This window comes from Falco punctatus, assembly GCF_963210335.1.
Source record: "Falco punctatus genome assembly, chromosome: 3".
Classification (NCBI taxonomy): Eukaryota; Metazoa; Chordata; class Aves; order Falconiformes; family Falconidae; genus Falco; species Falco punctatus.
Window position 1 is genome coordinate 91,073,441 of NC_137582.1, and position 25,067 is coordinate 91,098,507.

Sequence of the window (25,067 nt, forward strand, 5' to 3'; positions counted from 1 at the left end):
AACTCCCTTCATCTCCAGTTAACCTCAAATTAGCTTCACATGCCACTCCAGATTCCCTTTTTTTAAAAAAGAAAACACTTAAAAATACACCTCTGTAAGGGCTATTTGCCTCACTCAGACCCTCAGTTATGCGAGGAGGGCCAAGTCCATACGGTTTCCGCCTACAGCAACAGCTCACTTTTGTTCAAAATAACCCCCGCTTCAAAAATGATTAATATGAATAACAACCGCGCTTGGACTGAGGGAGAGAGAACACTCTGCCAGCTCCGCCACGAGAGGGAGGCAGAGGCGGAGAACCACCGGCTGCGGCGGGCCGAGGCGTGCGGAAACACCAAGGGCCGGGGCAGATCGCGAAGGCTGCCCGCGGCGCTGGGCGGCGGCCATTTTGCGGGGCGGGGCGGGGCGGGGCGCGGCGCTCCCCCGCGGGCAGGGCTGCCGCCGCCGGCCGGAGCCGGGGCCGAGGCTGGGGCGGGGCCGCTGCCGCCCTCCCGCAGCCCGGCAATGCTTCCGGGGAGAGCGAAGGGCCCCGGCAGGAGCCTAGCGCGGCGCCCCGTAGGGTGAGTGCGGCGGCTCCGTTGTCTGGGAGGTGTCGTTTTCTCTGGGAACCTTGCACTTCTGTGTTTTTAAAGTAGAGGCTGTATGGCTTTTTAATCCCCCCCCCCCCCCTTCCGTGACGTGGTTTTTGCTACTCGTCAGCTGGCGTCGCAGCGGTGTGTAAGGGAACGCTTTTTATGTGTACGAGTTGCACCGCGGAAACGTTGAGTTTTAACGTCTTTTACTGTGCCAAGGCCGGTGCGGGGGCGGAGGAGGGTCCTGGGCTTGCTGGGACGGCGCCAGACGTTGGGGGCTGCCCCCCGCCCCCGCTGAGGCGCAGGGGTCGCGTTACCCCCTGTCCCGCCTGCCCCTGGGGCGGCGCCGTGTGAGGAGCCGTCACCTGGAGCGGTCGGCGATGTTACCCTGCAGATGTTTTAACCTCACTTGCAACTCCCCAAACGCTAAATGAAGCTCTTTTCCCCTCACAGAGCTTGCCTTGGGTCAGAGGATGGGAAAAGGGGCGCCTGTGCCACAGACGCAGCTTCCTCTGTGGAGGTGGCCACCACCTTCATGTTCCTCACCCAGAGTTCCCCCTCTGGCTGTATTTGAAACAGGTGGCTGGTGACTCCCCCGAGGCATCTGCATCTACCGGCAGCTAATTCATGTCATAGTCTTGGTGGGATGTGCCGGTTGGGCCACAGCCTGGAGGAGAGCTGCACCCTGCTCTGGCCAGGCTTCACCCATAGCAAAACCGGTAGCTGGGCGAGATGTCTTAACTGCTACTTAATCTAGATACAGCATTTCTGTCCATAAACTGTCCTAAGGCGTAAGTGTCTACTGCTGAGAATATATGCCTCAAATTCATTGTGGTAGGAATGCACAGGCTCAGGGCATCCAGAAACCTCCACACAGGTGCCTTCCCACAGACCTTCGGAGCCCACAGGGGGACTAGAGTGAGGCCCGAGTTGCTATCAGTGAACTCTTTGGTTAGCTGAGGGTTTTGCAGCAGACAGCTTACAATTGACTGACAAATACGTGCCTGCATTATACGGGTTTTGTTCCTTAAAGTGTGGTCATTGTGTGTCATCTCCAGAACTGCTCAGACGAGAAGGTTATTGGTAGTTACGTTGGTATTCCTGAGCTGCAGAGAAAGCACAAATCACTGTACAGATACAATTCCTAGCCTGGTGTCCCAGCTGGTGAAATACAACTTTCAGTTTGGGTAAATGCACTGATTTTCAGGTAGGCAAATAGTGCGAGTTGTGTCCTTTTGTTTGTAAATTCTTGCCTGTCGTGGAAGCCCTTCAAAACCTTTCTAGATAATAACTGCTTGCTGCTGTCGCTATTCCCCTGTATTTTGACTTCCAGGTCAAAAAACTTCATTGCTACCAATCTGCAGCTGTCAGGACAGTAGGAAATTTCTGGTCTTCACTGTAACCAACATGAACTGAAAATGCTAAGTGCCTCCTACTCCTCCTACTTCTGCTGTAAAGTACTTGTTTAAGACAGAGTAGGAGGATTGTTTCCATCTAAGCCTGTGCTTTGTCCCATCCCTGACTCATGTGTCCCGTGTGTCCCCCTGTCCCTCCACAGTTATGGGAGAAGAGAAACAGAGAAGTTCCTACTGTTTATAGCAAAACTACTAGCAAGAAATTTCCTTAGGTAGGAAATCAGGCATGCAGAAACCTGTCCTTTCCACTTATTTAAGATAATGAATCAGTAGTATGAACTTGGGGTTGGGTTTGTATTTTGTAGCAAGATATTCACACTAGGCACCACCTTAAGGAAAGAGCAAAACACAGAAACTTTTACTGCTGGCTAATATCTTATGACGGTGATACTTATCTGTAATTACCTTAGCATTCTAGTCTTTATTGCTCCTTTTATACATGCGTGGTTTAATCAAGTTACACATGTTGAAGTGTTCATGTACCATGAAGTTATCTATAAGCAGGTTTTTTTATTCTATTTCTGTGTTGCAGGCAGTAAAATGGAACTGAAATGGACTTTGATTTTTTTGCTTTGTACTACAGCAGGAAATTAGTCATCTGTCATGCTGACCAAATAACTGTTTTGTGGGTGGGTTGTGTGGGGTTTTTTTCTTTTCTTTTTTAATCTTGTAGGTGGAGTCATTCTTCTGACTTCTGCCAGCCAGACTGTTAGGTTTAAAACACGGTGTGCACACGCATAAGTAAGCTGAAGGTAATACTGAAGATATATAGACTGAAAGCAGGTAAGAGTTTGTAATTCTGCCATTCTGATACCTAACTTCGTGCTCTGGTTTTCCTATAACAGCAAATAATTTTCCTTGTGAACTCAAAAGAGACTTGTTTTATTAAGTCCTAACCAAAAGTACTCTTGTATCTGATAGTCTCAAAAGATGTAGTATTATTTATGCAAAGTCTTAATGACACCAGTGGGAATTGCTGTCTCTTTACGCATATAAGATTGAAATACAAAAGCAAACAATACATTTCTAAAATAACCTAAGTGCTTAATATGGGGTTTAAGGTACTTGTTCCACCAAATCAGTTTTTCATTGGGTTGATAATTTTCCAACCTAATTATGACATTTGCTGCATAGTTTAAACTGGAAAATGTAAAAGACAGAAATAACTTACCAGTTTGTATTCAAATAAATTTGAGTCATTCTTGTTTTGTGTTTTATGTCCCAGGTTCTGTACCATGGATAGCCTCTGTGCAGCAAATACCACTTTTGCACTTGATCTCTTAAGAAAGCTGTTTGAGAACAGAAGTGGGCAGAATCTATTCTTTTCTCCTTTTAGTATTTCTTCTGCTTTGTCTATGATTTTGCTGGGTTCAAGAGGTAACACTGAAGCTCAAGTAGCAAAGGTATGTCTAAATAAATTTAGTGTATTGAATTTGATAGGGCCACATGAATAATACATTTGTATTATAGTCTGTGACCTGCACTTATGCTAAACCATTATTGTCATTGTGGTCTCAGAGAGTAGAGATCTTCCTTTCATATATATGTAAGCAGTATGTTTTTATTGTTTGTGTACGGGAGCTTCCTTTGGTATGAAGAGGTTCCTGGGTTTTGTTTTATAGGGTTTTTTGTGGTTCAGGGTTTTTGGGACAGAAAGATCTTCATTAAGATGCAGCTGGGATTCTTTTTGTAGGTTTGATGAATCTCTAGCTACAGAAAATATTTTCTTCTACTATCTTCTCTGGGCTTAATATCAGACTATACATGTTTAGAAAATCTAGCCAGGCACATTTAAAAAAAAAATAAAATATTAAAAAATCCACCCTGTATGTATGTGAAAATAGTAGCTGCAGCTTGGCTTTTAAAACTTGATCAGATGGCAAATGCAGCTTGGCATAGTTTTTACATATGCAATTGACAGTATTAAATTAATAATCAGTCATTTTTGTTATGTTGTTTGACTCTGGCAGAGTTGAAGAGGGATATAAACACATTTTGTTTTCATTTAAATCTATAAAAGTTTCTCCAAAATTGTATTATATTATTGCCATACTTGGAGATACTCAAAAGCCATCTGGATATAATCCTGGGCTACCAGCTGCAGTTGGCTTTGCTTGAGCAGGGGGCCTTTGTCAGATGAGCTCCAGAGGTCCCTTGCAACCTCTGCTACTCTGTGATCCTCTGGTGCTTGTGAAGGAAACTAAATACTGCTGACTCTTCTGCTCTCTAATTTATTATTTGTACATCATCTGGCTGGGTGCATCATATGTGACTTGCATGATAAGCTCCAGATTGGAGGTGTGATGAAAAATCTTTTGGCTTCAAGTCACAGTTTTTAAATCCAAGAGTCATTTAAAAAAACACAGCTGTGCTGAAGCATGTGTGTTTAGAGAAGGCATGGACTCCCCTGAGGATGTTTGTCTTTCTACAGGTGCTTTCTCTGAACAAAGCCAAAGATGCTCATAATGAGTATCAATCACTTCTCTCTGAAATTAACAATCCAGACACCAAATATATACTGAGAACGGCTAACCGACTTTACGGAGAAAAGACATTTGAGTTTCTCTCAGTAAGTAACCATTAAGTTTGTGGTGGTTTTTAGTATAAGGTACTTCCTACCTATTTACTTTGGAGATAACAGGCAAGCTTTGGGTTTTACTTTCCAAATTTTCTAGGCTGAGACCTACCAGTGTAATAGATTATATCAAAGCCTGGTATCTGAACTGGATGGAGAAGCTCCCTTTAGATAACCTGTGATCTGAATGCACAGCTGGTGCAAAGCACTATAAAATCCACGGAGTGTAAATTTTGAGTGTTCCATGATGCATTCATATTTTTTGGTTGCAGGACAAATGGTTAACGTATCTTTTTTTTCCCTCTTGATTATATGTAAATATGGTAACAAAGAATTATTATTGCTCTTCAGCAGAGGCAGTATTTTGTAGTTTTTCTCTGTTATGTAAGTCATCCAGAGATCATGCTGTGAGGAGTACATGACTTAAGATTTTCCTTATCAGAATATCTAACTAAGGGTAATAGGTATTGTGTTATACATGTTCCTTTAGATGCTTCGCTAGAAGCAAGAATATGTAAGACTATTTTTCTTTTTTCCCCGGGGAGTGATTTACAGTGGTTCTTTTTATGAAGAATGCTAATGTTTCATTTGTCTAGTAGATAAAAAAATTACATGGCTTGTACTCCTAAAACTTTGCATCTGTGTAATAAAGTTCTAACTCTATTAAATGAGAGAGTAGTTGGGGGTTTTTCCTCCCTAAGAAAAATTCTGAACTAAAAGTTTTCTATTAGTCTGAGAGGTTTAACAATGAAGTTTATGTCGAGAGAAGCTTACAAAATCATGTTCTCTCACTGAAGCAAAAAAACCCAAACCCAAAACTAGCTGCATCCTTTTTCAATTAAGTCACATAGAACTTTGTAGCATAGTAAAGAAGCCATTTGACTTAATAACATACAGTGAACCATTCCTAGTTCAAATAGGTGGTATAAAACCTAAAGGAACATGTCAGACTTTAATGGCTGTATATGAAGCTGGAGGAGGAAAGCGGGCAGATTTTCTCAGTGTATTTAAGAATCAGCTGTGGCTAAATGAGAGTAAAATATATTGCTGAAAAGCTGTTCTGAATGTCTGTGTTAGTCGTTTATAGAGCTGAGTCAGAAATTCTACAATGCTGGACTAGAACAAACAGACTTCATGCATGCTTGGGAAGATTCCAGAAAACAAATAAATGGCTGGGTAGAGGAAAGAACTGAAGGTGAGTGTTTTGCAAAATGCCCTGTTGTATTTAATGACAGCCATGGCTTGGGTAAACAGCTATTTCAAGATACAACATTGTCAATTAAAAAGTCCCAAACATTGAACTCTTGCTCTGTTTGGTACATAATTCTCTTACCTATTGCGTATTAATTACAGAGTAGATACCATATTAGATAATAAGTAGACACATGTCAAACTGTTAAAAAAATGGAGGTGTTTTTTTTCTATCTGTCATAAAGGTAAAATTCAGAACCTGTTGGCAAAGGGGATTCTCAGTTCCCTGACAAAACTTGTGTTGGTGAATGCCATCTATTTCAAAGGCAACTGGGAAAAGCAGTTCAGCAAAGAGAGAACAGCAGAAGTGCCATTTCAAATTAACAAGGTATGATGTGCTAGAATGCTGACAATACGCTGTTACTCTGAAGTACTTGGAAATTAATACATTTAACTCTGAATAAAAAAATAATCACTCAAGCAGATTACCTTGGGTAGATTGTATGAAATTCCTTATACCCTCTTTCTTTTAATATGAACACTCTGTTTAGTTCCTGTTAAGTTTCATAAAATTACTAGAAACTTCAGAATAACAAATATTTGTTTTATTCTGTCCTTTTGTTTGAGAGAGGTAAACCCTCTACATAGTTACAGAATTTAAAATGGAACAGAAGAGAACAGTCACATGAAGCTGTGAGGCTATTTGAGAGTTGTAAACGATTTCACAGAAGTTGGTGAACTGGATTATTTCAGCATAAAACTGGTGTGGATAAGAAAAGAATTTTCCTTTAGAATGCAGGCAGAAAAGGAGCACTTGTACATGTGCAGAAACTTCTAAATTTAAGTCTTCTTCAGTCAATGCGCTTTTTTTTGGCTGCATTTCTACCATTAAACTGATACAGAATAAATGGGGAGGAGGGGAAGATCTCCTATGAAGACCTCCATGCTTTACTCTCTCGCTTTTAGAAGTAGATCAGTGCTATTGAGGAAGACTTGGCTACTAGCAGGCCACGGCTGCCCCTCAGGATCACCTCAAACTCGGGGTATGCTTCCAGATGTCATTAACAAGAACTGGTAACATGACTTCCTTAACTCACCTGCTTAAAACAAACATTACGCAAAACTGAAGCCCTCATGCCTGACTTCAAATTGTCTGTCCTGCAGTGGTGAAATATATCCCAAGTATGCTTGAAAGTGCTCATAACCATTTTCAAATAGGGAATGTTACTGCTCACCCCGTACTACCTACTACAGCGCTTCAGAAATCACTGGACTGACTTGGTTCCTGACACCTTGCCCTCTCACTGTTGAAACACGCTGAAAAAAGCTAGCAGAGTATCCAGATAGACTATTCCATTTTCTTTTTCTTGGACCAATGCAAACCTCGGGCCCGTCTTTTAAGATACAACGCCAACAGCATGTAGTACTGACAAATAATCTGCCTTTTGACGTGTGATAGAATATTGTGTAGTGCTACCACGCCGGGAAGGTTTGGTATCAGTTTACTGTGGTGATGTCAGAAAGCCCAAGCTTACAGATTTGCGTAGGACTCTTTCCTTTCCCTCCCCCTGGGGAGGCAAATTCAGTGATGTTTCTGTATTGGATGCTGTGCTGTGGTGAGCTTACGACCTAAATCTTAATGTTCCTGGAATAAGGCCCAGGCTAGCTCTGAGATTACCTTTTTCTTTGTAAATACAGTGTTTGGAGGGGGGGGTGGGGTGTTTGTTTTTTTGTTTGTTTGTTTTTTTTTTTTATATCTAAGAGTCTTTGGCATCCAGATATTGGAGAAAGTTGTCTGTAGGGTTGGGGAATGCTGCCTTCTTGGCTTACCCAAGGAACTCACTTTCAGATAGGCAAGCAACTGCGAATCTCTCTCCTTGTAAAACTGAATGACTTAAGTTTGTGTTTTCATCCTACTAATGACTAGCCACGGATGAGCTGCAGAAGTCTGTGAGTGGGATCAAATGAGCAATTGGAAATCCCAGGTGTAACCTGAAGTTCTAAGCTAGTTATTTTGCAGTCTGTTCAGTAGCAAAGAGTTGCTTTAACATTCCAGGAGCATTTCCAGCATCCTGTGACGTTATTTCTGTGACTCTTGCCCTTCTTATGACTCACTGGATGATTTACACATGCTGTGTGGACTTTTCTTTGCTTATCCATCCTTTTTATATGTCATTGCTGCTGCAAATTAATTTTTGCTGTATTTTCTGTGGGCATTGTTTTAATGGGCTTTAAAGACAAAAACCTACTTGTGTGGTTATCTCCTGAAGTTAAGGGAGAAAGCAATGAAACTCTTAAGTAAAAAGGAGGAAAATAATGATGTAAACAATAGTAGCTGATGCTCCATGTGAAAATGGAAGGAGATAGCAGAGAATGAAATTGGGAAGAAAAATCTTTCCCCTCTTCACCATCCATGTGACTTTTAAGAATTCAAAATAATTTGAAAATTAAATTTAAAATTAAAACTCTCACTTTCTTAGTGTTTTTAGGGTAACTTTTAAATATTTTAATTCCTCTTTGTAACAGCACTTGGAGCTGCATGGACTAAAATGAAAATAACTACATTGAAATTACTTTGTGTTCATTTAAAGAGAGGAACACAGGCCCTGCTTCTTACCAGCTCTGTTTAGTGCTTGTCAGTAGTTCTTAAATGAGCAAATATGTGTCTTTCCCCTTTGCCTTAAAGGAAACCTCACACAGACACTTCCACATCAGTAATCAAAAAGCAAATCTCAGATCCTTACCTCTCGCTTTACAGAAGACAGTGGTGGGGCTGTACACTGTGGTGTGTTTAGTTCTCTTGAGTCAAATTCTAAAATGCCCTGAGTAACTGGATGCCTGCTTCCTATTTTGAGACCAGCATACTAGCTCAGTACTAACTGTTGACATCTCTTTATTTTTAGAAAGAGACCAAACCTGTGCAGATGATGTTCAAGAAGGATAGCTTTAATATGACCTATATTGGGGAGTTCCAGACCAAAATCCTTGAGCTCCCTTATGTTGGTAATGAGCTCAGCATGATCATCCTGCTCCCTGATGCAATCCAGGATGAATCCACTGGCTTGGAAAGCGTAAGTTGTTGAGCTAAATGCAGAGACAGTCTGTATCCTTCCAGGGAAGGAAGTTTGATATTGCATATAGACTAGCAGTTCAGTTCCAAAGCTGTACATCATTGGTGCCCAGCACCAGCTGAAATGTTCCACATGTCCCTGCCCCCAGAGTGGTTGGCCTGCCTTGTATCACTGCTGGTCAAGCTATGTGCCGTTCCCTTAGCCAGAAGCTCTGGAAGAAGCCCTGACCTTCCTCAGGAGCAGAGGTTAGCTGTGGTTATGGTGAAGGCATAGTATAGGTCAGGGGGATTTGGGGGAGCTCTTAGGAAGTCCTCTAGCTTGTCCTGTAGATTTGTTCTGAACAGTTGGCAGATTGTCTCTGGCCCACTGCCTGGAAACAGGCTCACGGGGAAGTGTAGGATTTCTTCTGTGGTGGAGATATGCAAGTTTTGGCTGTTTCATGCTCTGGACAAGGAATTTATTAATAAGGTTTTCTAACACTGACTGCAGAGAGCATTGTGAGCACACTTTTTTCATCAGCCAGTCAACCTGAAGGAGGATCTTTTGGTTTAGAATCAGAAGAACTGGGTTCAGTTTCTTTGGGACCTTGTCATCAGTTCAGCTGTGCCTTTGCTTCCCGTATGTAAGAAAAAGCCCAATGTAACATGTTTTATCAAAGTAAACTATGCAGAAGGGACCCTGATCCTTATTGTATTTACTAAAAGGCATATGGGATAGATGTCAGCTGGAGTTGTAGTGATTGGTGGAAAGTGTAACTTGCACTTTTGGCTTGAGACACTCTAAACCCTGGAACAAATAAGCACGTTATGCATTGTGTCAACACAGTAATCTTGACTTTTGGCTGTGTAAAACTGAATCTCTTCTCATTTTAATTATATTAATTTTGGGGTTTTCTTTAGCTGGAAAGAGAACTTACGTATGAGAAGCTGGTAGATTGGATCAATCCTGAAATGATGGACTGTACGGAGGTGAGGGTGTCTTTACCCAGATTTAGACTGGAAGAAGATTATGATCTGAAACCCCTTCTGAGAAGCATGGGAATGCCTGACGCATTTGACTTGGGGAAGGCTGACTTCTCGGGAATCTCAGCTGGAAACGAGCTGGCGCTCTCTGAAGTGGTTCACAAGGCCTTTGTGGAAGTTAATGAAGAAGGCACTGAAGCGGCAGCTGCCACAGCAGCAGTGGTAGCATTGCGCTGTTCAATGATTGTTCCAGAATTCACTGCTGATCATCCCTTCCTCTTCTTCATCCGGCACAACAAAACTTCCAGCATTTTGTTCTGTGGTAGATTTTGCTCCCCCTAAAAAGGAGGTGTCTGTGCAGAAGAGCCACCATTACACAGTAACTTTCTGTTCCTTTAGAACAGGGCTACTCTTTTTGCACTAATTGTCTCTTTCACCTGTGTCTGAATCTAATTCTGTGGTCTTCATCTCAGGCTTGGTTAGAGTAACAGAGCCACTTTAGCCATACACAGCGACTGCCGTGTAAAACGACTCCTGCCCTGTGCACCTGAGCACAGAGGTGTCTTAAGTTCTTGCTGACAGCAGAAACCTCCCACTTGCTGAGTGAATGCTTCATCTGTCCTTGCACTTCCCATTACACCTTCACTTCTGGTGGCTGTCAGGCAGTGACACCTTGTAGGAACGGAAGTTAATTTTGTTTCTGATGAGGCTGGAGCACATCTTTAGCTCCCCTCCTCCTTTTTCCTCCCACCACCATCCTTTTTTTTTTTTTTTCTCCTTTCTTGTTTTTGTCCTCCAGATGCCTCCATGTAATGTCTTGACACATTCCCTAGAGATGAAAGGAGTCTTTGGCAGCCTGTTCCAAGTGTTGCTAAGCACCCTGACTAGACAGGTGGTTTTTTGGATAATAACTGAAAAAGCCCTTAGGCAGGAATGGGAATAAATTATGTCTTTACACCAGGTGTCCTTATAGAGTGTTCATGGGGTGGTGATCATTGTTTTATCACCACAGGACTCCTGGGTTTATTACCTATCACCTCATTCTAGTCATTTAACGAAGAATGTAATGAAAAAACTTAACGGTGCCTATGCAGTATTCAAATGGCAAAGCTTTAATTTTCTGTATTGTTATATATTTTTCCTATTCATAGTTTCTTGAACATTTTTGGTATGGAACAGTTAAACTTAAGACATAGCTGAAATAGCATTCCTAATAGAGTGATCTGTTTTGCTGTTTCTGTTCCTGAAATAATAAAAGAACTCTAAGTGCTGTAGGCCTCTTTTGTTTCCACAACCATACATTACGCATTTTTTTAAAAATCTGTAGTATGAAGAAAACAATTATTTCTTGACAGAGTACAACCAGCTTCTATGTAGCTTGTTGGGAATTGATTGTTAAACTTTGCGTTTTCTGAATACTGCGAACCTCAGGTGCTCCCTTGGGTCACCAGGGGCTTTGGGGTTGGCCTTGCCGGGGTCTGCAGCAAAGAGCCTTTGCAGCACGGGGGTCCCGAGCCCCATGTTTGTATCTGGGCAGGACAGCAGCGCTGCCTCTTCTTTTTGTGCACTACTCCCAACCAGGGCTTGGTGGCCATCATCTAAATGGTGCTAGATTGCTCTATGCTTCATTTTGTGAACAGTGTAACTCGGCTGTCTCAGGTGAGGAACATAAAAGCATTATTTGAAGGTGGGGGGAGTGTAGTCACCCGTGTGCATGTTGTGCGCTCTGGGTATGGGCCTGCTGCTGGGCACCCGAAGCTGGGGTGGGTGAGGTGTGTTCCTGGGGCTGCTGGAGAAAAAACTGGGGGTTACGCCAAAGGGAGCCCTGCGCGCTGTTACTGCTTTACCTTAGAGAAGTAAAGACAACTGCGACCTCGAAGCGGAGGGTGACTGGAGCACGTGATGGGAGGAAGGCAGAGATGTGCTACCCCGGTGCACCCGTCCCACCAGGCAAAGGAACTCCAAAGCTGCACCGCTGGCGCCGTGGGGTTTGGGGTTTCAATTGCCCCCCGACCCCCGCTGCCCCCCCGGGAAGCCCGTTCCCCCCCAGCCCGCCCCGGCCCCGCCCCGGCCCCGCCCCGGCAGGCAAGGCGAGCGGCGGGGTCTCGGGGCAGCCCCGGGCCGGTCCTGGGGATGGGCAGCGCGGTCGCGGCGGCGGCGGGACGAAGGGCGGAGGTTTCCGGCCCCCCCCCCCCGCCCGTGCCCCCCTCCGCGGCCGCGGGGGCTGCGCGGGGCGGCGGGGGCTCCTCCGGCAGCCTGTGGGCGGGGACCGCGGGACGGCCGGTTTCGGTGGCGCGGTGGCGCGCTGGCACGGGGCGGTGGTGTAAGTAATGAAAGTAAAAGTAGTCGTTTGGGTTTGGGTTTGGGTATTGTCGTTTGGGTTGGTTTGTTCGTTTGGCAGAGAGCTCGGTAAAACCGCACAGCAGGGATGCGGGGCGTTTGTCCATCTGGCGGTGGAAGCAGATAGTGTTATCTTGCAATTCCTGTAGAAGGGCCGTGCTGGAATCACGCAAGCTCTGGTGTAAACTCCTCCATGTTTTTGTGTCTGCGCAGTGTTTGTAACAGCATTGCTGGGCCGCTGCCCTGGTTGCTGAGGGCAGATGCACGAGTGCCTGTATCTGAAACTCCTTGAGGAAACAAGCTAGGAGCTGCCAAATCCAAAAGTCCTGCTGCAAGCGACCAAAAGGAAGCAGGACTGAGCTGGGTGAGCAGGCAGGTTTTGCAACACCAAGCGGTACAGCCGCTGGCCTTTGGGTGGGTGCCTGCACCTGACCCAGCCCTTGCACCTTCCACCCCGCTCCAAGGGCCTCCTAGGGAGCATCTCACCCAAATGAATCACCGCTCGGGCTCTGCGGTGTCAGCCCTGAAGCTTTGTCCTGCGCTGTGTTTCTGCCTTCGCTAGCTGGTACACCGCCTTCAGCTAACAAACCCCGGGCTCCCTGCGCCTGCATTTAGGGCCACCCATCCCTGCTGGGACGGGGTGTGTTTGCACCTGGATGCAGTGTGCAGGTAGCTCACTTGTTCTCCACAGCGCAGGCTGGTGAAGATAGCGGTGCTTTACGCTGCTGAAGGTAAGTGTGCATCTGAGCTTTGGGTGAGATCGGCACCTTTTTGTGGTGTGGTTTGTGCTGGAAAGACGGGCAGCGTGCTGAAAGGTGTGTTTATCTCCCTGTGCGGTTACTGTGAACGTCTGTGCAGCGTTCAGGTAGAAGAGCGGTGGAAAGCTGCGTGGGTGAGCTCTCAGGCATGCCAGGGCTGTAACTTGCAATTCTGCCAGCACACATACTTCCAATTTAAAGTTAGAAGGCTTTTTTTGTACATAATGTATTTAAAGTTGGTGTGAAAGGGAAGGTTGGGATATACAATTTACATGGAAAACCCCCGCTTTTTCAATGTGACTGGTTTGGGTTTTTTAAGGAAGATGCATTGACAATGAAACTTGTTTCTATACCCAGCTGCAACCATGTTAATCCATGTTTACTCTGTAAGTCACACGAGGTTAGGTTAGATTTTTGAAGAGTGTTTCCCAGAGTCCTTACTGAGTCTCTTATTTTTCAGCTACGACCATGGAGAACCTGTGTAATGCCAACAGCAGATTCGCACTTGATCTGCTCAGAAGGTTTAATGAGACCAACCCAACAGGAAACATTTTCTTCTCTCCTGTCAGTGTCTCTGCTGCTTTGGCCATGGTCCTTCTAGGGGCCAAAGGTAATACAGAGGCCCAGGTGCTGAAGGTTAGTAAAAAAAAAAAAATAAAAAATAATTCTCTTTTGCTTTATATTTTATTTACATTAAAAATCGATGTGTTTTAGAGGAGGGAAGATGAAATGAGGGTATTTATTATTTTTATGTGCTCAGGACAAGATTCCTGTCATGCTCACTGAGTCTTCCTCAGGCTCTTTTCTCCCATTGCATCCTGCTTGCCCTGCTCCAGGGCCCTCTGTCCGTATTTGCTATGGCCCTTGTTTCTCATTTAATTTCACTTGTTAATTCCTGAAGTAGGAAACTAATTACATTGATTAATCAGTCTCCATGTAAATTGATTGGTGTTTCCAGCAGCAAGGCCTTAGTATTTTTCATGAGACATTTTGACAAAGAACTATTGCTTTGTAATACAAGGTCACCAATGGTACCCTTATTGCTAATAACACTGTGTATTTTGTTAGAAACACAATGGTAATAGTTTTATATTTAAAGCGTAACAACTATGATAATACCTGGCAGTGCTACCTATGTATCAGTATCTTAGTAACAGCCAGGCGCTCGGGTATCTCTGAGGAGCTGAGCCCACGTGCTTGTTCTTACCATAGTCAGGTAGGATAGTTTAAAAGAACTCATTATAAATTGCAAAAATTATGTATGTAGGAGTGTGCCAGTTTCTTTTGAGGCCTCCTGCACAGAAGGGACTTGGTCACTCTTATTTTTCCCCTTTTTCAGGCTAACGCTTGCTAGCGCAAAAGGGCGTGTGAGACTTGTCATTGCAGTCACCATCATGTATTTGCCTGTGAATAATTTCACCTTTGTATTCTGGACTTACGAGGAACTGTTCTATATTGTTGAGTGGTTCTGTGCTTACTCAGTAAGACAATAAAATTATTTTCTCACTACTTGCACAGACAGACTTTGAACATGTATTCCATGCAATCAAACTGACAGCCCCGCCTAGGATAAACTTACTGACAGCAGAAATCATGCAAAAGGAACTTGGGGGGGTAAAAAAAACAAACCATGTTTCGACACAGTCACCTTCAATAATGCATGTTCCAGTACCACAATAGTTTACTTATGAAAACAGCTAATTATGGAGGCACTGACTGGTGACTGTCAAGAGCCATTTGCAAGCATATAGAAATTTGTTTCTGTGATCATATTCCTATTGTCAGTTGCCTCTGTGATGTGTTATCTCAGCTATTCATATGTACAACACGGTGTATTTTTATATGTGTATAAATGTGGGCAGCGAGGCCTGTCCAAAATCCCAGTGAGATAAAATGAGGGCTTTCCTTTGAATCCAGTGGCTGTTCCACAGCAGTCTTCCCTGCTGAGAAATATGTGGTTTGAGTGTGAACATCCCTGCTTTGGTCTAGCATTCCCTGTCAGTGAGGTCAAGCAGCTTCTGCTGTTGTATCTGTAAGCCTTGACTAGCCGGCTTGCCTCTGGGAAAGGAGGTCCTGGTAAAGAGAAACAGCAGTAATGCATTTGATTTTTTAAGATGATACAGTTTTTTGTATATATAAGCAGTTATATTTTCATAAAACCATAAAAAGTAATTGTTCTAAGTTTTCTTAAGACCTCACCTGTGCTAGTTTTGATTGTACGTTCTGAAAAGCAAAACCTCAGGTTCCCTTGGGCCAAAAGGGGAAGCAAGAAAGGTGTCTCTATGGCATCGTCTCTCTTCAGTCCCCGCCTGGGAGCCAGTAGTCCACAGAGGGGAGGCATGCAGCTGTCACACAGATGGGACTCGGGGTTGTGATCAGCAGCTTCAGCTGTGACTCCGTATAAACCAGGAGCTTAATACAAATGACTGACATAGGCAGTGTAGCACCAAGAAACAAATTCATTCATTCTTTGAGCATTACAGAAGTCTCTAAGTGGCTTCCAGCCTCCTCCTGTCCTCCTCTCCTCAACCTACCTACCTGTTGGATCAGACCCACCCTATAGATATACTGTATGTTCTTTTAAGACAGCATTAGCAGCAGCTAGTTCACTTCTTTTATTTCAGACGCTTCATTTTGACAAAGTTGAAGATACTCACTCGAGATTTCATGCTCTGACTACGGATATAAACAGGAGCAATGCTCCCTATCTCTTACGGCTTGCCAGTCGGCTTTTTGGAGAGAAGTCCTACAGCTTCTTGCCGGTACGTTGGTGCAGATCATGATGGTGTGGTGGAACCTGGTGGGAAAATGTAGCTGAGTTACTATGAAGTAGAAATATTTCTAGGCCTCTTTCTTAAATGTTGCTGGGCAGTTGACAGAAGTGTTGCAGACATGCATATGCATTCCGTATCTGTAGGCATCTGTGCAGCTCACCTAAAGGATGTTACATAGCAACCCCTTTTCATTCCTTGTTCTGTTCTGCTGCTCTTGGGCTCAAGAGAAAAATCACTCGTCTAGGTTCTTAGTAACTATTGTAACATCCCACTCTGTTGCAACCAGCTTTTTAAGATGCAAGTAGCTCTGTGTCTGTTGCAATCAGCTTTTTAGGATTTTCATTGGTCTAGTACCACATTACTTAAATATTTTTGAAAACACTGTATTTATTTGGGAGGGGATGCCCAACATGTCTAAACAATATGCCTCTTCACCAGTGAATTATACCTTTGTGTGCACCTAGACTGCTATTTTTATCCCTCTTCAGCTTTTTCAGAGAGTTTTGTTTTATCCTAGCTGCCCTTGAGCCTCTTTCAGAAGAATGACAGATAAATATTGCAACACTTGCAGTAAGCACCCCATCAGCTGTATATGTGGCAGAACCCCCCAGGCAGTGCACTGTTAGAGCCCCACCTCAGAGCGAGTGGTAATCTGTTTGAAGTGCACCTTATCTACATCATAAAGAGATGTTTTCTTATCTGCATGAAATGAAAGCTGTTCTTATCATTTCAAAATCCAGAGTTTCCTGACTAACACTCAGAAATTATATGGAGCTGATTTGGCTGCAGTTGACTTCCTTCATGCTTGTGATGAAGCCAGGAAAGAAATTAACAAGTGGGTAGAGGAGAAAACTGAAGGTAAATGACTTTAGTTAATAAAGTAATTGGCAATGTTTCATCCTTGGGGAGCAGGAATAGTTTTTGTTTTGTGCCGCCTTTAGAACTGTTTAATTTTGTCCTGGGATATTCACTTGATATGTTGACAGAACCAGAAAATACCTAAGCAAGACGTTTCAATAGTTCCATAAGTCCTGAGACTTTTCCATTCTTTGTGTTCAGGCCCATGAGTCCAGGAGAGATGCCTAAACATAGATTTATACTCATGAGTTCAAGAACTTGTTTTAGACCATCCCAGCCCATGTTGTATACACATTTCTAAATCCAGTAATTCTAAATGTGGGTGTTTTCTAGTTTTTGTATGATGAGTCATATGATAATTTAAGCTAAAAATATTACATTTTCATCAAAGTACTGTATATCAAAAGTTATAGTAGTGTGTACTACTAAAAAGTATGGTGAAGTAGAGAACAGGTACTGAAAGATGCTTTATTGCAGGAATGGACTGGAGTTTTATATTTGTAGTATTTCTGTGGCATGAGTTTCTTCGTGTATGTTTTATATGCCATCAAATTATTACAAGATTTTGTTGTGACTTTTTTTTTCTGCCCTCTCTGCAGGTAAAATCCCTAATCTGCTGTCTGAAGGCTCAGTTGATAACACGACCAGGCTCATACTGGTGAATGCTATTTATTTCAAAGGAAGCTGGGCAGAGAAATTTAGAGAAGCTGACACCACTGACATGCCATTTCGCTTAAATAAGGTAATACAGATACACCTTGGTAGTACTTATTTAACAAAAAGGTCAAATAATGTACTAAATAATGTGCTAAAGTGAAGCGTTGCTTACACATAAAATAATAAAAAAAACCAAGTAGAACATCTTTAATGAATGTTTTCAGTTCACCTGAAAGAGGGGTTTTAAATGGATTTTAGTATTTTTCTGTTTTCAGCAAGCTATTTGTTGTCTCACTTACTGGAGTAGTATCAGAGACAATTCTCACTTATAGATTAGGACCCTGCCCGTGCCTAGCAGAGTTGTGTCATCTAACAGTTTCAGCTGCTATGAACTGTGCCTGTTTGTGATGCTAGGTAGCAGTACTAAAATGATAGCACATTTTGCTTAAGCCCCATTTTCTTGTTCTGTGTTCTGCCTGTGTTAACAAGATACTGTATATAGTCACCTGCTTTATGTTGAACAGAGTTGATATTTGTTGACTTTTGATGAAATTTCTGGGGCTAGAGCAATACAAAGGAATAGCAACTTGAAGAAATTGTTTTGCTTTCTGCAAGGACTGTGCTGTAGAAGCCAAAGGAGAACCAAATGTGATACAAACTCATTATGCTTTCAGAAAAAACTGTTATTAAACAGGCAGGCAGAAGTCTGACAAAGGCAGTTTTATAATCACCTGATATAATGGAGCAAGAGGTTTTGCAAGAATGAAGTTTTTAACTTGTTTTCTATCAGTTCTTTAAATTAGTATTTTCCTAACTGTTACTTTGGTACCTTTTATCCATCCAGAATGAAAGAAAGACAGTGAAAATGATGTATCAGAAAAAGAAATTTTGTTTTGGGTACATCCCTGAAGTTAAGATCCGTGTTTTAGAGCTGCCTTATGATGGAAGAGAACTTAGCATGATCATCCTGTTACCTGATGACATTGAAGATGACTCCACTGGACTGCAGAAGGTGAGCCATCTAGGCTAATGCAGTTATTTAATGGATAAGTTCAGCCATTCCAAATTAAAGCTTTAATGAACCCATGCTCTCAGAGCCAGTATCTGCAAGCATATTTTTAGACAGTGCTCTGCTAGCACTGCAATAAGGTATAAGTGCAGGTGCTGCATCAGGAAGAGAAGTTGTGTTACAGTTTGTAACTTGTGTTCATGTGTCCTTCAGCTTGCTGAACTGAACCATGAGGCAGACTGTGAAAACAAAGACCATGAGAATTAACTTGCCTTGCTTGTTTTTTTCATGACAAAACTTTTCTTTCATTACCTTTAAAAATCTTTATTTTCTTAGCCTTGAAGTAGTGAGATGGTTTTCCATGAAATGACCAGGAAAACATCAGCTTCTCTGAGCTCTCTGATGATGGGTTTTGTTACTTCTTTTTAATTATATAATTCCATTTAGTTAGGTTAAACAGTAAGAATGACTGGTTTTGGGTGCAGTCTGTGCATGTTTTTCCCTTCTGTACATTGCAGCAAGAAGCAAGTGTCTGCATTGTTTTGTAAAGTAAAAACTGCACTGATTCGGCTTTATTTTAGTAGCATTTGTTTGATCTATATGGAGCCATCAAAGACAAGGGTATAGTCATTTTTATGTAGTTGCATAGTGCTCTGTAAAGCCTTGTAAATGTTACTGAAATATTGTAGAAATATATAAATGGAAATATACGTAGAAATATTTCTACACTGGTGATAGGTAACAAATTCTGTCTTTTTAATTCTAGCTGGAAAAGCAGCTTACCTTAGAGAAACTCCAGGAATGGACATGTCCAGAGCATCTATATTCCACTGACGTTCATGTGCGTTTGCCAAAGTTTAAGCTAGAGGAAAGCTATGACCTTACATCAGATTTAGCTGCTATGGGCCTGTTGGATGTATTTGACAGTGGCAAGGCTAACTTGTCAGGAATGTCAGGGGCACGTGACCTCTTTCTCTCTAAAATTGTCCACAAGGCTTTTGTAGAAGTGAATGAGGAAGGCACGGAAGCTGCAGCTGCTACTGCTGGCATTGCTATGCTCTGCATGGTGATGGAAGAAGATTTCAATGCTGACCATCCTTTCCTTTTCTTTATTCGCCACAACCCAACGCAAAGCATACTTTTCTTTGGCAGATATACTTCTCCATAAAAGAGAACTTAGCATTTGCAGACCAGTTCCTTCTGTAGTTAATAAAAGCTTTGCTCCTGAATGGGTTGGGTGTAGAAAGTTTTGATGTAGAAAGTTAATGCTCCTGTTCCTAGTAACTTTGACTGAAATTCTGCCTTTCCCGTTAATACAATCCCAGAGAAACTGAGGGGTAATTTATTTTTCTTTCTTGAGATTGACACCATCTTTAATAACTAGGAAAATCTTAGCTGTAGCAGAAGAAATCTTTTGAAATTTGACTAGAAATACTCTTGGAAGGATCTTTGTCTTTTAAAGCACAGGACCACCCTGCATGCATCCTTGCATGGGTTTCTGTGTGTTGACAGCCCCCTGTTGTAGTAACTTAAAATAATCCAGTCATTTCTTGTGCACGTATACTAGGATGTTCTTGTAAAGCTATTCCTCCCCTGAAGTCTTGCTTTTCAAAAATACCTGAACAAAATACTTCCAGGCACCAAAAGGCATGTTCCTGAACAGCTGAGTTTACCCAGTTCTGTCGTGAAATAGAAGGTCAGATAACATTTGTTTAGAGACATCTATTAATAGAGAAAGGATTAAGCTATTTAAACAGAACTAACCCCTTCCAGTTATTAGCCAAAAAACTTGCAACACAGCTTTTGAATGAGGAGGATAAATGAGTAACAACTTCAGGTGACATGCTTAAAGAGATTTTTAAAATGTATAGTGTGGTGCCATTTTAGTTACTGAAAACGTGAAAATGTGTCGGGGCTTAAGAGGTTTTGGGTGCTAGAAGCTAATGGGTGCCTTTCTGCATGTTCAGGAGCTTTCAATACAACGCTAGATGCTGGCCACACAGCTTTGCAGAGGATGACTGTGTATAATCTGCAGTAAATGTCTGATACGTCTCTTTATCTACAAGGATTCGACATTTATTGAGCTGACTTCCATTGAGTTTTACAACTGTAACACAACTATACAACAGCCATATGCCTGGGAGCCACTGTAATTACATACTGGTAGTGTTCTGTGTTTATTTCTGGAGGTTATTTGCTTGTATCATGTATGTCTTGGATACCGTAATGTTTACCTGTACAACCTTAGTTTGAAGTGGGCCACAATAATTTGTTGAATTAAAAGCTGTATATGCTTTTTGTCTTTCTTCAAACAACAAATAATAGTCTTTATTTCTTAAACTGTGTTCAAAATGGAAACTTCTGAGTACAAAAGTAACCGTCTACCTGAAGGCTAGCTGCAGAGAAAACCACTGGTGCGCCAGATGTGGTCAGCTGTATAAAGGCCTTGGCCTGTTTGGAGTAGGTGAAAATACTGAGAAACAAATTACTCGGTAGAAGAGATGATTGTGTGAGCCATCAGTTTGCCCGGTGTAATGGCCCCAGCTGCTGGCACCTACAGGGAACAGAGGGAGAGAGCAACAGTTTACGTGAAATGACACAAGTTCTTGGTCTGTACATTAGTAAATACTTCCATGTGTTAGCAACACCTCAGTTGCAAAGGCTCTGGTAAATTTGTTAAGGAGAGTGTGTATTGCAGAGGGCAGATGTGAACGTAACCCCTTCTGTGCTAAATGCTTTGAAAACCCGAGGCTCTGTAAATAAGTGAGAAAAACATTAGCACAGAATCCATGAGAAAATTTGTAGTGGTTTGACGTTGCAACAGTTCTGGGTTTCTAGGCCTTCATCTTCAGCCTTTAAGCAAACAAAAGCTTCCACTGCCACAGAGGGGTTTTGACTAAGTAAAGCTCAAAAACTCCATTGTAATTACATCCTTATCTTCATACGCTTAAATGCAAGACACACGATGCTGTAATTCCCAGGAGATCAGAAGAAAGATAAAACCTTGCATAATAGTACAAATCAGTGTAGCTTTATGAAGAGGCTCATGTATTTCTTTATTACTTTGGTCTCAGTGTTCATTAACTAACTGAACTATTATATTGAGACAAATTTGTCTTTCTACAGACAGGAGGCACAAAATAAAATCTCAGTAATAGGAACCTCAATAAAGTTAGTTTCATATTCAACCATTTAAAAAAATGAACAGCAAGCCTACTGGCAGATATTCCTCTCTCATAATTCATATCCCACAGTAAGACAGTTGGACAGTTGTGAGTGTTTTTCCTTAATACTCCTCTTTTTCCTGTGCCCCTCTCAGAACAAGTGATTGACAAGGGCTGACTCCAACAGGGAAAACTGAAATTCCAGCTGTATTCACAGTTCAAAAAATAAAACGGTGCTTTGACTAGCTCATGTGAAGGGCTTTATTTTTAGAACTACTGCATGAACACAGGTCTCACTGAGTTCAGAGCATGGTAATTTTCAGTATGAGATGCTTTAACTGCGGAAAAAGGAAGAAAATGTGATTTTAATGAATTAAAGATATACTATACAAGATGAGAGAATGTTACAACAGAAGTCTCAATAGAAAATCAGGACCCTTAGCCTTGGTCTTAGCTAAGCAGCAGTCATAATTCCACACCCACAATATAAAAAAAAATACTTTCCATATAAAAAAGTTTGGTTTATATTAACCCAAGAGACCACAACATTATAAAGTCAGGCTCACTAACGTTAAATCTTCTAGGAGGAGACTGGTAAGTACTTCAGCATGAATTTCCCTGTTCAAAACCAATTTGCAACAGGCTGTGGGTTTGAGAACACAACACGTGTGTTTCTTCCAGTGGAAGAGAGATTACAGCAGGTGGAGTTCATGCTCCACTTTGGCCTCTCCTAAGCAGACCAAACTTTATAACAATCCAAAACTCAGAGCAATATTTACTGTGATGTGATGAGTAAGCCAGACTTTGTACTGCTGCTTACACAGACTTTTTATGATAGCCCTCTGATTTCAGTAATTTAAAAAGAAAAAACCACCAACCACCACCACCATTTGGCTGCTTTTTGTCTGATTCATACCGTGTAAGTTGCTTTTCCTAGAAAATATGTATAATCGTGTGGATAAGGAGGACAGTTATCTCTGGGTTTTAAGTCACCTTATCCTAGAGATAAATTCACACAAATGAGTTAAATCAAGAGCACGTTTAGTAATACTTTAACTGTTAAATGCTTTCAGTTATTTATATACGACCAAAATCCTGGTAAAGTACATAAACCTGATCAAGTCCTCAGATGTCTTAGAGACAGATATTTGTCTTGATTTTTTATATATGGTGTCAGACAGGTATAATACCTGTGCAATTCACTTGAACCTGCTGAGATAAAAAGGTGCAATCAAAATCAGAAACTGGCTTTTTGTTGTTCGGGGTTTTGGTTTTTTTGGGTTTGTTTTTTTCGGGTTTTTTTGGGGGTGGTGTTTTTTTTTTTGTTTGTTTTTGGTTTTTTTGACTGTAACAAACCTGTCTAGCTCTGTCATGTCATCTTATGGTACCATTTAAATACATACTCTTATCCGTATTTGTTAAGGGGCCTATGCAATCCCCGACTACTTAATAACAATAGAAGACAAAACCCACAGCCAAAATCCTGGAAAGCGTAGCCTGCCTGGAAGCACGCTGAACATGCGCAGTGGCTGCTGGCACTTCAGACTAATTCATCACGTCAGCCAGAGAATGCTGTATCTTCAGGTCAAATAGAACTTCAAACAACGAGCTTGTATAATCACTTTTATTTTTAAGTCGTATCATGGAAAATGACAGTCATTTTGGCCAAGAACTTCTCCTGACATGAGAGAAAGCACTCACAGAAAAGGGAAGAAAATGCAGCCCAGAGGTTAACTGAGGATTTAAACTCTGTGCATGGAAAACAGTACGAGAAATTTAAAATAGAACTCATGATTTCATATAAATATTTAGTATAAAAGCCTGGACGACTCCTTACCAGCTATATCTTCCAGTTGTTTTATCTCCGAGAGTCAAACTAGCTAAATAATGGAAACAGTATTCATTAGATAACTTTTTAAAAACTGCAATGGAATTCATTGGGGGCATTACTTAACTGATGTTTCTGGTCCTGCTATCCGTATCTATGACATTGGTATGTTCCCATTGGGAGAAACAACTGGTAACAGTGCAAGATGTTTCTCATGTATTGAATTCACCATCATGGGCTATGTCATGGCCTGCATTACTTCTGAGTGGAACAACTTATATAAAAGAAAAAGAGATCGTGGCATGGTGGATTTTCATGGTGGTCTTTACAGTGGAAGCAACTGCCACCTGACAGGATCAAAATCTCATCCCTAATTTTTTGGTGCCACTGCAATATTTGGTATTTCCTTAAAGCTCTACACTCTGAAGATAAACACAACACTATATCAACATGTGGTTCTTAAGAAAAGACCATTCTTGCCCTTAAGTGAGCATGAAATGGTAAGCCCCGGGGACTGAAGGCCAGAAAACAAAGAAACATACTTCACTATTTTTAAATTTCATGAGCTCATCTTGTGCTTTTGAAGCAATTTCACCAGGAGATTGGTTTCTGCTTGTTGAAAGCAGCATTGCCAATCCTATGGGGGACTTTACACATCATCCTGAGAGGAAACTGCCCTTTTTGCCTTGGGGCTGTTTCAGAGGGACAGCAAATGGTGCGGGGTGAAGCGTCCATGTCTGAGCGTGTCTGGCACGGTGGACTTTTTAATGGAGCACGGAGTAGCGGAGATGACCCTCTTTAAAGGGGATATAAAAGAGATGCACATCAATCAGCGGGAGGGAGAGAGCAGGGAGCAGCAGCCTTGTTTCCAGCGTAGCACCTTGCAACTGCCACCGGGAGGAAGGGAAAAGGTACGTTAACACTTTGCTTGGAAAGAGACCACGAGGCACGATGGCTTTGAAACTTCAACCTGTGTGTTGCCAACATTTTAGTAGCCCACGAGACTGCACCGTCTGCTGGAGCTGTCCTGAGGGGCACAATTTTTTTTCATGCAGGACTCAGAAAAACCCAGCTGGGGCTGAGGAGCGGAAAGGCGCCTCTGGACGTTTTGCCAGGCTGTGCTGCCCTCGGAAGGCGAGCGCACGCGGCTCTGATTTACTCCAGCACCGGGAAAGAGACCGGGAGTAAGGCTGCTCTGAACCTGGGACATGGGAGGAGACAACTGCTAGTTTCCAAGGGAAAGGAGGAGCAGGGGAAGGAGAGGAGTACAAGGCACCCTACCCAGGATACACAGCAAGCTCAATCACAGGCAAAAATATTAGTTATTGGCTTAACTTAGCAATATCCCCTGGCCTAGGACACTTGCAGGCTCACGTGTCCTGTGTGTTAACCACCCCAGGGCACTCACTGAAATCCCTTTATGAGAGAAAACATGCAGAGCACCAGCCATCCTGCACAGTCTTCTGCTGATGGGAGAGACCAGCCCCCCCTGGGGAGTTCATCTGTATGATGAATAAAACTGACCTAGGTTCTTAGCCAGACCATTTTTGCCACTGGAAAATTATTAATGAAGTCTCCACAGTAAGGTCAGCAGGTTCTACTTGTGTCTTTCTGTTTCCTTTTGGTAGGGAGAAATGGGAAACAGTACAAAGAACCACGGGAAACACCATATACATGGAAACAGCAATTGTGACCAACCCAAGAACAACTTAATGAAACCTCCCTCCCCTCTTCGGGGAAACCCAGGACTCTGTCTCACTCCATGCTACACCTGCTCAGCTGGTGTTGTCTCAGTGGTAGGTATGGGGACCAGGGAGAGAAGACTTACCACCGCTGTTCTGCTCCTGAAAGAGCTGCTTTGTGGGGGCTGGTCTCAAAGCTCCCATCCCATTTCTG

General features: G+C 42.4%; 1 protein-coding gene across 1 annotated transcript; it reads left to right on the top strand.

Moving 5' to 3' along the window:
* The first annotated feature begins 330 nt into the window (after positions 1–330).
* On the top strand, positions 331–20,481 carry LOC308061089 (uncharacterized protein). Its single transcript, XM_080380634.1, has 17 exons — positions 331–557; positions 1,628–1,776; positions 2,658–2,767; positions 3,210–3,387; positions 4,416–4,553; positions 5,637–5,754; positions 5,996–6,138; positions 8,654–8,821; positions 9,721–10,116; positions 11,469–11,936; positions 12,016–12,106; positions 13,342–13,517; positions 15,506–15,643; positions 16,396–16,513; positions 17,113–17,255; positions 18,015–18,182; positions 18,946–20,481. The coding sequence occupies exons 4-17, from the start codon at positions 3,220–3,222 to the stop codon at positions 19,345–19,347; spliced, it is 2,835 nt and encodes a 944-aa protein (XP_080236760.1). The 5' UTR covers positions 331–557; positions 1,628–1,776; positions 2,658–2,767; positions 3,210–3,219; the 3' UTR covers positions 19,348–20,481.
* Positions 20,482–25,067: the final 4,586 nt, after the last annotated feature.

What these genes read in the sequence shown, in the direction of transcription:
- LOC308061089 (XM_080380634.1), top strand. Translation starts at nt 3,220, where the DNA reads ATGGATAGCCTCTGTGCAGCAAATACCACTTTTGCACTTGATCTCTTA. An exon ending in TGCCATTTCAAATTAACAAG is followed by an intron (nt 6,139 to 8,653) that starts GTATGATGTGCT and finishes CTTTATTTTTAG; the next exon opens with AAAGAGACCAAACCTGTGCA. An exon ending in TGTTCTGTGGTAGATTTTGC is followed by an intron (nt 10,117 to 11,468) that starts TCCCCCTAAAAA and finishes AGCATTATTTGA; the next exon opens with AGGTGGGGGGAGTGTAGTCA.